General features: G+C 40.2%; 1 protein-coding gene across 5 annotated transcripts in view; it reads left to right on the plus strand.

Moving 5' to 3' along the window:
- The first annotated feature begins 434 nt into the window (after positions 1 to 434).
- LOC110989498 (pumilio homolog 1-like) overlaps positions 435 to 13,532 on the plus strand; it is a 50,770-nt gene continuing 37,672 nt past the window's right edge. The window contains exons 1-2 of one of the 5 annotated variants that reach the window (XM_087132913.1): positions 435 to 556; positions 2,001 to 2,287. In XM_087132913.1, coding sequence (XP_086989039.1) covers positions 2,009 to 2,287 — 279 coding nt within the window. In that variant the 5' untranslated portion in view covers positions 435 to 556; positions 2,001 to 2,008. Of the gene's footprint in view, positions 557 to 582; positions 679 to 2,000; positions 2,288 to 13,532 lie in introns of those variants that run through there. The other 4 variants (XM_087132914.1, XM_087132912.1, XM_087132909.1 and 1 more) reach the window with 4 other exon arrangements.

Below are 13,532 nucleotides of genomic sequence, written 5' to 3' on the forward strand. Positions count from 1 at the left end.
TCCTTTGTCCAGTACAATTAGTTACAACATCTGTTTTCCTTCCTCTGTGAATACAATAATTAGGCAAATGCCCGCATGCGTGATAGATATGCTCAATGTAAATAATAGCGTTCAAAAGCTTCCCAGTTTTACCTCTCAAGACTAGGAACCTAACCAAAACCAATCAGCCCACTGAGTAGTCCCAGGGTGATTGTAATCCTTCTCAGTAATCCTGGGGTGCATGTAAAATATACATACTTCACCGATATCTCCACCAGCGTTTCTTGCCATAATGCTAAGCCTCGTTTCAGTGAGCCCGTTTTGACACGTGTTTCCCCTTTTCTACTGTTTGAATAAGTGATTAAATAAACTTGAATTTTGTGCACATTTTTCCATGCAAAAACTTATCGAAAAATAGCACAGAATCGGATAGGCGTATTACAAGCATTCCAGTATCGTGACGTCATACGTTCTGCACATGCATTATAAATTCCCATGATGCTTTGCGATTCAAGATGTCGTACGCAGAGAGCGGGATGAGTCACTAATGGGGTCCTGTTAATCAGTCGTCATCCCGGTAAGATTTCCATAATTTGTCTCCAATCAGACAAATATTGTGCACCAGTAGCTGATGCTCCGAAACAAGTATGCTCAGCGAAATCAATGGAATTCTTAGTGATTTATTTTGGGTCGCAACTGGTGGGTCATTCGCGCCGTGTTCTGGTGGTTGATTGCGTGTGTCTTGCATGCTGTGTGTATTTAGTCCATTGTTTTGAGTATTGTGCACCGTACCTCCATTGTTTAAAAATTATTTGGAATCAAATGGTTTGGTACAATGCAGGTCTTACTTCACAGTTAGGAAAGGGAAAGAGTTCCTGAGACTTGTCTGAAAAAATTCTAAGTGTTTTCTAAGTAAATGCTTGGGAATTTTCCGAGCTCAAAATTTCACTTTTTATCAATTTAGGCCTAGGCCTATGTTGTGTTATCAATCACTTTTTAATGGCTGTTATGAAAAATAAGGGAAAATCAGTGTTGTCAATATATGCCATATGGAACTCTTTCCTAGAAGAGTTCTAATTTGAAGTGTCCCCTTGTGAGTGAACGGAAATGTACATGTAGAATCCTTGTACCGGTAGGCCTAAGGCCTGCCTAGAACTGTGGGGTCCAACGTCCGCTCCGCTCCCACGAACACCACAGAAAATGAGCCTTTTTTGCCATAGGCTCTACATGATGTTTAACAGGGCACGAACAGGGATTTTATTCTAGTTAGTGTACCAATAGAAATGCTGATCCATTTCCCCCAAGAGTTGTACATATGGTATATGTAGCTTACATATCTTTGTACTTTGTACCAAGAAAAAAACAGGCCAAAACCGTGCCGTTTTCCAAAATAAGGTGCAAATATTTCCCGATCAGTGTCTGAGAGTCAGGCGGTTCACATGAGTACTTGCGAAGACGAACCGCGACCGAGTGGCAGACTACAGCTGCGATTGATACACAAGATATGGAAATTGACTGCAGCCGCTTTCCATATGAGTGAGTGGAATTCTTAGCGCGCTGATAGAAATGGCAGTTGGCTGCTTTGCACTGGGGGTCACACTGACCAATCATTACTTATGCCCTAATTGCAGGAACGACAAGCAAAAGCTGTTGGGTACCGATGCACGTGAGCGCACTGTCACACAGTGAACACTTTCCATTGAGGCCGCACGTGGATGTGGACAGGCAGCGAGCTTTGTTACTTTGAATTTGCAGTTGTGTCATTTTTGCATATTTTGCTGTAGGGATATTTTGGACCTACATTGTAATCTCTCCCATATAAAACTTTAATGTTTTAGTGGGATGCAAATGAAATCAAAGTGCTGTTTCATTTTTAGCACGGAGATTGGTTAGCAAAAAAAAAACAAAAAAAGGGAAATTGTCTTTCAGACCAAAGAAGACTTAGACAATTTAGTGGTACATATTTTTTAATTAAGTGGCCATCAATGCATTTTTCAGATGGTTTTTATGAAATATTTCAGTTCATGGAATGCGTGATCCCCATCCAGAAACGAACGGAGTTGACCCCATGAGCTCCAGCACAGAAATGAGTGACAACGCATGGGATGATTCGCGCATTGCCCAGCAGACTTCCGGTAGCCATCGACCTCAGCAGCAAGGAGCCCCGGTGGCGCCCCAGCGAGCCCGAGATGATGCAGCCGTGGGTTATTTTTACCAGCGTCCTGGTAGTGACATGGTAGCTGATGGAGGTGGGCAGGCTGGTAATAAGCAACGCTGGGCAGTGGGCGATGATAGCGTGATTGACCAGGTAAATTTTTGAAAATCAGCTTTAGCCAATAATTTTGAAATTTGGTGCGACTTTACACTTTGTGTAAGCTTTACTCTATTAATTTGTGGTGTAGCTACTCATGATAGAGGATTTGGGTGACTGCCATCTTGCAGGCCAGTCCTTTTGTTCCACTGGGTACAGTTGACTCTTGTTATTACAAAATCCATGGGACCAAGTAGAAATATTCATTGTATCCGAAATTCATTGGAGGCGGAAAGCAGTGACTTCGGTACATTGCATGAATACATGTAGGGTCAATTGTGTACAATGCCAGGTACAGTGTACTGTACATGTGAACACGTGAGTGATGTTAATGATATCTAAAAGATCCCTCGGTTATGATTATTCAAATATGTTGTGATGTGTTTAAAATAATAAACTTCACTGTCATATGACATGTTTAATGTGCATATGAGATAAAAAGCAAATACATGTGAAAGCATTGATCCAAGGATTTAAAAGACTTTTGATCACCATGGATGACGACGAAGCTAACAGTAACTAAACGTCATGTTCATGTAGGCCAGTGTGTACCTGCAAGAATGTGAAGACTCATCAACTGGAGCCCCCATCCATATAAATAGTCTTTCCAACACAAATTGTGTCATGGAGAGGCATTTTTATTTAACTTTTTATCTGTCTTTTGATTTTCGACACAAGCTACATGACCACGATTGATGGATAATGCGAGTTCACTCGCCCACTGTGGCACGGCAGCCCGCGAGCGAGATGGTTGCAGAAGAAGCATGATGTCATGAAGGAATGTAGGGATTGGATAGCTGTGTCTTGCAAAATAAACAATCTCAGCGTGCGTGATGCATCTGGAGGGGCGGGCGATAAGCCTCGTGCTGCGGCTGGAAATTTAGTGGAAACATGCTCGCTTCAAGTACGAGCAATACATCTCTAAATTAAATCCATGAACACAAAAAACACAATCATACAGGTAGACATGAGATCAATTTTTGTGAATGAACCTGCAGAAAATCTGTGACCGCAGTGTTTTTTCGACTCGCGAGTGTAGAGCTGCATTCGTACACGATGTAGTAGAGTGTACGGCCCGTTTTTGGCAGAAATCGTACATGTACATTGGTTGCTGCATTTCCATCATGCCTTCTTTGGCAGTGGTTCGGTCCGGCGGGATCCAGTGTGGTGCACTGCACATGTGTTTTCACCACGCTCGTTATAAATGGGTCGTCACCAATGGCTTTTCAGGCTATTGAGTCATGAAACCTTTCGTTTTAACAGGAATTTCATAGTGTGATTTCACTGTAACAGATTTTCTCATAGAAATGTGCACATTTTCGCTGGGACCAAAGATGTATGTTTGTTATAACCGGAATTTTGTTATAGCCGATTTTGTAATAACAAGAGTTGACTAGATGCACAAAGGTGGTGTCCCTTTTGAATTCTGAATGTTGATTCCGTCTTTCAGAATGTGTGGTGGATAAGCCCTTGTGCGTGCCAAACAATGGCTACATGCATTGTTTGGCACGCACAAAGGTTTATCAGCTACGAACACAGGGCGAGGGTTCCCTTGTTTTCTTTGTTTTCTCCCAATGACGCAATCTACATTCAGAATTCACATCTTGGCATGAACAGAAGAAAAGCCTTTTTAACCCTAACCCCCTTGGCTCCTGCACTAGAAAGCAGACTGAACCTCACAAAATCCAACAGGTTCATGTACTTGTCTATGTACTTGTAAATGCACGTTACTGTACCAAACCTGATAAACTCCAACAGAATGAGCCCGTTGGAGTTTGAGTGATATGATATGGATGGGTCTATGCAGTATAGCATGACTTGCACTGAACAGTACCAAACCTGACAAAATCATGCATAGTCCAACAATTGGTACAGCAAGCCAGACACTGCACACAGTGACCCGCGTGTGTCCCAACTCACACAGAATCCAACACCATCTCCCTGGGCCTTTCATCCCAAGTCTCACAAAATTCAACAACAAGTTCCTCAGGTACGGTACCAAACCTGCCCAAACCTCACAAAACCTGCTGTTGGAGTATGGCAGGTTTTGGGCAGTTAGCGGTTAAGCTTGTCAGACATGTAGTTGAGCTGTGAAGACAAATGACACTGCATTTGATTTGGATGCTTGGATATTTATTTGAACAGATAAAATCAGAGAAACCATGTCCTACCTAGAGGTGCTCTCGCGTAATTGTCGCGTTCTTTTTGTGGTCACACAAGTATTTTTGCAAGGAACGTTCAGACAACATACCAATATCCGTATTCATGACTGCACGGAACCAGATGCACATTTGTTTTTACATGGTACTTTCAGGAAAATCAAGCCCAAAATGTTCAAATCTCTGTTTTGAATTTTAATGATCTTAGGTTGAAGTTATTTAATTGGTAAAAATGGGTTTTAAATTTGACATACATTGGTACGCGTACGTCCTCATTTGGGGTTAAGATTAGAGTCTGTTCTTTGTCTTGCAGTTTATTAACCATAACCCTACATAATACTACAAATTACTACTTGTAGTAAAATGTCGTACTGAGCACTGTCGCTTGTAAGAGGACATGACTATTGTTCTGTGAAGCCATAAAATACAATAGATAAGACAATGTACCATACAGTGCTGTGGCACTATGAATGCATGGCTTTATTGTTCTCTGTACGAGTAGCAACGGAAGTAACCTAGCCAGATGTAGTAATCTGTAGCGCTAGGTCCTTCAGGCCCAGGCTACTACTTAGTATTTTGTAGTACTGAGTAGTGTAAGCCAATCAATATGCTTGGCGGTTAGGGTTAAACAAACTGCATAAAAAAATTTAGTTCAAAAATACATTAGCTTATATTCTGAACAGTGGGATTGTAACCAGTGATATCCTTGTACATGTACACATACAGGTGTACACATGTACATTATGTTCGGTATGAGTGATAACATGCTCATGTACATACGCACATATTTGCCGATTGTGCCCTTAGCAGTTGCAGTTTCGGTTTTCCTCAAGAAAGGTGTGCATTGATTGAGCTGTGGAACCTTTGAAAGCACAACTGACAGTGAATCAGTGCATGAGATGTCCTATTTTTTAATCATTTTTAATAATAGTCAACATTAACTGGTCTCATTTTGGAAATGCATTGTAACAATTTCCTTGAGTACAGTTTTTAAGTGTTCATACTGTACACGTATATTTTTGACTCAAGATACCAGTGGTTATTTCAGGGGTCAACATTATGCTTTTTTGCCCGGAAGTTAATGTGAAAACAGCTGCTGGGCTTTCCAATTTCATTGGTTTTTGGGAGCTGTTTCACTGAACCTGGGAGGTATTTTAGGTAAATTCATATTAGGCCAAAAAATAATGGTTCTGCTTCCGATAACATGCCTCTGAAAAATAGGGCAGTGGGTCAGAAAATTTTTTGGTCAATTTTTCTGTGCTGATTGAATTGCACGAATGGGCACAAGCTTCCAAACATTGTCTCAAAGGGATAAAATCTGCCTTAATCCTTATAAAAATTTTTTACAGTTGACAATTCACAACGATAATGGACAATTTACACAATGCTAGAGAGGTACGTGTAATCATGACGGCAAACTGGCCAATGATGTCCGTGTATCGCGCGATTGATGCATCCAAATGGGCAGGCGATAAATCTTGCACTGCAGCAGGAAAGCCACCTCAAGTTAAACTCCTGCACACAGAGAATGCATACATGGACAAGAAAGTTCTGTGAATTAACTTGCAGAAATCCTCCTGCAACATCAATTTATTTTTTTTTACCTGTAGCTTGTAGGGTTGCGTGCATGTACGGCTGATGTAGCGAAATCGACCAGGACATACATGTACATGCACAGACATTCAGGCATTCTTTGGAATGGGTACGGCATGGCGGGAACCAGTGCAGCTTTGCTTTTATGGATGGAGCTTTGCGCGTGTTTTCACCACTGCGACAGCGAAACGCAAGGGGAACTCGTGAAAATAACAGAATGTTCTTTTCAAAAATTTTTAATGTACATGTAAGTAGGCAAACACAAAGAAAGCAGGCGTTTTAATATGAGAACAGGTTGTTGAAAGGTGTTTTGTGGAGACAGAAAAGGTATCAGGATTTATTTTTTAAACTTTGTTTTTCTAACTTGCTCATAAAAATTTTAGTGTCGTGCCGAAAATTAGGGTCAGTCGGAAAATGAGACTTTGACACCAGGCTCCTGGTAATCAAACCTACCCACCACGGTAAATATTTTGATGATTTCTCTGGAATAAAGTGTGTCATTACCTGAAAGAAGGCCAGTAAGGGCCTGGCGCTAATTTCGGCGTCTGACCTGTCACCTTATTACAGGTTACCAGGCAATAACCATGGTCTGTCGGACGCAAAACTGGCGGTGCTCCCGCTTAACGTGGATCCCAGTTGTTTGAGTAGTGCTCCTCTTGTTCGTCGCATGCAGTTGGGGCAAAAAGTTTGCATACACCTGGTGGAACAAAAAACAGTTTTCCTCCAATCTCACAACTTGATTCATTCCTGCTAACTTTCCTTTTATGAGGACAGACAAGATGGGTCTCTCCTTAATGTACATGGTGTATGCGTCAAATAAAAACACCCAGAGATATATCCATGTACGTGATTCATATTTACATTTACCAAAAAATCAAAATTTTACATACTCCAACCCTAATATTTAGTGCCCCTTTCTGTATTTTTTTCACATCTCGTTGCCGTAGACCACATTGTGAATGACAGTAAGGGGATAGGTGGAAATTTTCACGAAATCATTTTTTTTCAGAAGTATTAATATTTTGAACCCTAATAAATGTCTCTGAGTATTTTCAAGTTGAAGTACACACTGTGAACATTAGGTTGAGATACAGGTTGTCTGACCTCGTAAAGAAAAAGTTGGCCTAACTATTTCAAACTGCTAAAAAATTAAGGAAAACTGTTTTCTACCAAGTGTATGTAAACTTTTTGCCAGAGCTCTACACAATGTGTTTACACCATTATGTTACAAACAGACGAATGGGTTTTCACAACTCTTACTTTTGAGTCATCTCTTTTAAACAAAGATTTAACATCTTTTGGTTTCTGGTCATCTCTTTGAACATTCATTACGTTTTACTTTAGATTTAGGCCCATTATTCAGATTGTCAAGTCAAAATGGCGGTCTCACTCAGTGCTGTCATATTGCCCACTTGCGCATATAAAGAGCTTCATAAATGCATCAACTGTAGTGAAGCATGGGCAGTGATTGGTTTTGTAAGCTTGCCTCCTTCAGCTCGCAACTTATGTTTTAAACACAACCATTTCAAAATCACTGTAATCCAACCTGATGTTTGCAGTATTTCCTTGAGCACTGTAGACCTGTTGCACCTGGCAAGAGGGCTTGGCGTCTCAATACCCCTCCTCCCCAGTACTTCTCAAAACTCCAGAATTTGCGTTCAGTTGTGAATTTCATCCACAAATTTCACCGCACTTTCAAGTTCTCTTTGCCAATTCACTCTGAAAAGGTACACACTCAAAAAGTGTAAAATCTGTGCAGCACCCACGTGCAGTTGTTTACATTATCTGTGCGAGATTGGTGTGACGTGAAACTGGACTGCGAGAGCATCTTTTCATTTTAATTAAGGTGGAGCATTCAGTGGAAAGCAGACATCTCATGTTTGAACAGGTTAACTGGTTTTCACATCCAGTACTGGTGCTTTTGTATTTCCCACATGTATTTTCCTACCCACACAGGTTTCAAGTTGGTACAACTTCAGCATTTCTGGATATTTAGTCACGTTGCATGACTAGTACTTGTCACTAAATTTTGATAGATGAAACTTGCCAGTTTCAGAGACAAGTAAAATTTTTAAAAATTGTCCAATGGTAAAGCTCTTCTTTACTGTTGGTTTGGCCAGGTGACGCTGGAAGCACACTTCTTGTTGAAATTCAGACATTGGACTGATGTATGACCTGATGCAACCATGGCAACGGGTTGATAAAAATATTGTGTGGTCTTGTTGTGATGTGAAAACATATTTGCATGTCAGGCTGATGACCTGATGAAATATTACATTGTAAAGCTGAACTTGACCACACTTGCAAATGAAACCAGGGTCGCATTGCAGAAGTTTGTCGATATTCATTCATGTAGAGCAAACTGAGAGGCCCATTGTAAAGTTAGCACCGTGCATTGTTGCTATAACAAACACAGTGGAGCTGACACAAAATGTTCAGTAAAGCTGTTGTTTGGTGTAGTGATTTTCAGTTGCTCCTGCATCCATTCCCAACTCCATCGTAGTCATATTTGTGGCAGCCTGTCTGAAAGGTTTGTTCATGATGATTTTAGGCTAACACACACATTTGTGAGTTTTCTTGTGGGTACACTGTTTACTTAATATTTCACCTTTTGAGTAGTTCTCGATGGAAGTCCAGTCCAATGAAATCAAGTTTCCTGTGAGTTTTTCTTGAGTCATCGCTTGAAAAATTGCAACAGCATGCAGAACGGTTTCACTAGATCCTGCTGTTAGATGCACATGTAAATCGAAACTACTTATAAGAAATTTGCTTGCAACCACGCTATAACACTGCAGCTAATGTACAGCGGCAATGTACATGACCAAAGGAAGCAATTTAATTCTAAATGCTCAGATAAAATTTCTGAAAGAAATACAGTGTGTATGAGTACAAAAGAATCCCCCCCCAAAAAGAGAAAAGCTTTGCAACTTGTTTAAATCAGAAAGAATGGAAGTCTGTTGCTTTACATAATAGCTGATCCAAATAGATTGAACAAGTCCAATAAGATGTCACTACCTGCTTAGGATTTGTACCGCCAAATTGTCACTGCATTCAATAAAACTTACATTCATGTATTCAGTGAGCAAAATGCATGCCGATTGTCCATTAGCCACACCCCTACATTCCGTATTAGGTCAGTGATGTCAACAGTTGCTGATCCAGTGCGTATTGGTCGTTTTGATTGAATATGTTATGTGATAGACTTCAACTCAATTCTGGAACTGATGATTGTGTAAGGCTGTGTCTTCAGCCTATCTAGCGAGTGGAATACGTTGATACTTGAGTGCCTTTGCCTTTTGTTGGGTGGGAGGATCTGAATTGCTAAACTGGAATGAGAAGGCCACATTGGTACTCTTCCTTCAGACCTGGAAAGCTCAGCTCTTTGTAAATCATGAATACCAGTCTACCTGTGCAAAAAAGGTTGTGCTTCTGGTTTCCTAACTGACCCAATTTTTATAGCGTGACCTCTTTTTTATTGGCAAGTAAAAAGAAATACAAAACAATCAAAAAGTAATTTCTTGTTACCTTTTCTGTCTTCACAAAACACCTCTCAAAAACATTTTGTCGCAAAGATGCTTGTGTTTGTTTTTCAACTGCTGTATGCAGTTTTTGAGAAGAGACTTCCCTTGTTTTCGAAGTTCCTTCACAGTTGGCTATCATGGTGCCAATGATGAAAACATGTGCATAATAATGCTCACTACAACAAAGCAACGCTGTTCTGGTTCCCATTGTGCCGTGCACTTGCCAAAGAAGGCATAGTGGAAAGCAGGAACCAGTCTGTGCTCCCAGCCGTAGCGTTATTACATGAACACTACACGTCCGCTACACTACACACTTCCACAAAATTTCCTGCTGCAGTACGAGGCTTGTCGCTCACCCCAGAGATGCATCAGCCATGCTTACAATGTACCACCCAATGCAAGTGCCGTGGGCATGGTGGGTGAATATTGTTGGCCAGTTTCCTGATGTGACTTGCATTGTGTATGTTGGTGTGAATTGACCATCATCCTTAACAATTATCAAGCTGAAATGTTTTTACCTTCATGAAGGCAAGTTTGTATCACTTTTCTGTGGCTTTTGTAGCACAGCTGAAAATACGCGGTAGTCTATGCTGGAATTCGCATGGAATGCATATCCCATTCAGTCAACACAAAAAAATTGCCTCCCCCACAAATTTCTAAGTCTGTCAGTCTCTAAATTTTTAAAAATGGGTTTTGCCCCTACACTGACGTATACATTTCCATGTATAGCACTGTATACTCGGTCTTTGTCCGAGAGCTGGCGAAAAATTCACAATCTTACTTGGGTGGGACTTGAACCCACGACCTCCTGTTTGCTGGTGTCGGCTGCCTGGTCCGGGTCAGATGTACATGTACTGATACATGTACATGTAGCCATGGGTACCACAAACTATTACAAGAGGTGCTTTGTGTTGGGAAACGTTGATTTTTAATAATGGGGTTTACCCTTACACTGACTTACATGTATAACACTGTATATTCAGTGTTTGTCCAAGAGCTTACAAAAAATTCACAAGCTTACTCTGGTAAGGCATAAAATCAGAAGCAGAACTTTTCTTGTCCTTACACTGATTAAAGAATGGAGACAGACAGAAAGCGTAGCCCATATTGGCTTTTATGTGGTATTACTACAGCATACACATACATGTGTAACTTAACAGTTTGGTTAAATGTTGTATGTAGTACATGTTCATGTATGTAGGTTGTTCTGTAAAGACAACGCTGCTCAGATGTGTTGATTTTATTTTGTTGAAGTTAGTAGCGCAGCACTTTTGTTTTGGGTTTTTGTGGGTTGTTCAGAGAATGTTGGGGGGGAGGGGCTGATCTCTCGCTTGAAAATGTCCTTGTTTACAGACCTGGGGTAATATAGTTGCTCTTTCAGAAGCTTTCAGTTCCAAACTTATTTTTAGGGAGTTTAATAGCTTGTACCCTTCACTCTTGGATGCTGTTTCTGCCCCACATTTCCTTTAACAAGCTGTATCTTCAGAACAAAGCTCCCTCAAGCAAGCAGAACTATGATCATTATTTGTACATACATGTACATGTATATCATCTAATGACGTGGAAGTGATTGGATTAACCTTCTGTAATGGGCCAGTCTATTTTATACAAACAATACACAGGCAGAGTTTTGATTTGGGATATTGTAGGGTCACTGTGATTATCTTGCCAACAGCTATGAAACTTCCAGGAGGACGTTGTACCTTTGGCCTTAAGTCTTATCGTTTCATCATAAAATTCATCAGTTGATGCTTTGGGAGGCTTAATGATTTATAACGAATATTTTGGGTATATGCTGCATTTAGGCTGATTTTGAATCAGGTCGGTTTATGTTGAGTGGCAGCAGCATTGTTGCTGTCCAAAGTATTCTCACTCGGTTAGTCAATATTAATAAAAAATATAAACTTAATTTTCAGTTTAAAATTCTGATATTTTGTAATGATATTGAAACTGCCAAAAGGGCCTTTGAGTGTACTGAAAAGATAGATAAAAAAACTTCAATGTTGTATTTGCTGGTAGACGTCTGATTTCACTCAATTTTCTTCAAGCTCAAATGCCTAACTGCTGCACATTATCGTCACTGGTACATGTTGGTGTACATGTACTTAAACCTTGTTTTTATGGAATTACTCAGTCTCTTTATTTCCCCAGTGTTTCCATGAATTTTGATTTTGACATTTGCAGAAATTGCAGATGGGAGGTCACATACATGTTTATACAAGAAGTTGATCAGAGATTCCCTCGGTTAAAATGAGGTCACATGGTGGGCTTTAAACTAATCAGATTGCACAGAAAGAGGAAATTCAGGATTCTGTATGGGTGGGTACTTAGTATAGTAACCTGGGTCCTTGCATGATATCTGGGGATTCCAATACAAAGTGTACATTTGCTGTGCATTTCACATGTAGCGGTAGAGCACTAGGCATTGTGTTAAGATTTCGCAGCAGTGCCTTCCGAAGAGGCTGCTGTAGCATGCAGGTACATGTACCGGTACACTCAAATTTCATTTTTATAGCCAATTCTTTCGTTACAGTAACCATTTTCTAAATATGGCTTTCCTGTTGTGATCTGTTGATACCGGTGCTTGTCCACAGGGAAAAGTCATGTCACTGAAATGCCTTTTAATCATTCCAGCTTCCTCAATGTCTGGTTATGTCTGCAGCCATTTTCTTGTACTATGGGGCACAACAGAAACACTGAATACTCTCGATATTGGATCTCCGATATCCATTATTTAAAAAGATCTGACCTCCGCAGATCTTGTTCCACTCGGAGAGAATCGTCTAAATGAGTAGAGCATTTTTCAGTCAATTCTGAAAAATGAAGGGTAGGTGTTCTTTTTTTTAAAAAGGCACTACAGTAGTTCAGTTGTGTGACGTGATGATGCCATAAATAAATTTTTTTTAAGGGTAATTTTTAAATTCCAGATATGACATTTGCCAGGTTCCAGTAGTTTTCTGCACATTTCAGCAGGGCAGGAGATTGTACAGTATAAATTTAATTTGCCTGTTAACGGTACACGTATTTTGAACAACTTTGTGGTTGTATTAGTCATATTTTTTGGTAATATGGCATGATTATCATAAAGCTGGATTTTAATTTGAACTTCAACATGGCAAGATTGATGTATCTTTTGCCTCATTGATGTTACATGTACCTGCAGAAATTCTCCTGTCTTCACTCGTGTCGCGTCAGTTAGCACACACGGCCATATAAATTTTCTTGTACAGTATGAACTCAAATCAAAATCTGATGCTTGAATAGTGCTTCGTTGGTTTTCTTTTGTAAAGGAAATCCTCATGCAATTTTCTTGTTTATGTTGGACTTTACGTATAAACGGAAAAATAACCGTTGGTCTGGGTTTTGCCAAAAAAGGTTCAGTGGGAACTTGTTTCAAGTATTGAAATGCCTGGAACTTCCAATGAAGGAGTTCCCCATATGGAATGAAGTGGCCTGCAATCCCCCTGATGATCAGCACATTCTACTTTTAGCAATGAGTTGACTTGACCAGGCCTTGGGACCACTATTCAGTAGAGGCATTGAAAGCCGTATATGGGCATAGTGTCAGAAACAGTCTGTGAGCCAGAGTTGAGTTGATCAATGTGGCCATGAACACCAGACAGGGTTGATGTTCTGGCTTTGTATGTACAGTACGTGTTTCACAATCATAAATCCCAGCTTCAATTCACGTGCTTCAAAGCATGTGAACTTTTTGCCCGATTGTAACTCTACTGTTCCATCTTTTTTCTTTCTGTGGCCATAGGATCATGAATGTTCGCATGTTTGAATGTGTATAAATGGTGCTGTGCTCAAATAATTAATCACAAAGTGTGATTGTCTGCTTGTTGTGTGGATTTCTACATACATGTCCATATATATGTACGTGAATACCCCGGTATGTACATGTACGGTACTTATGTGTCCCTGTCTCTGAATGATACTGGAACATGTACAGTAAACTCTTGAAAA

This window comes from Acanthaster planci, linkage group LG02, assembly GCF_054643075.1.
Source record: "Acanthaster planci isolate LZ-2023a linkage group LG02, COTS_SCS, whole genome shotgun sequence".
Classification (NCBI taxonomy): domain Eukaryota; kingdom Metazoa; phylum Echinodermata; class Asteroidea; order Valvatida; family Acanthasteridae; genus Acanthaster; species Acanthaster planci.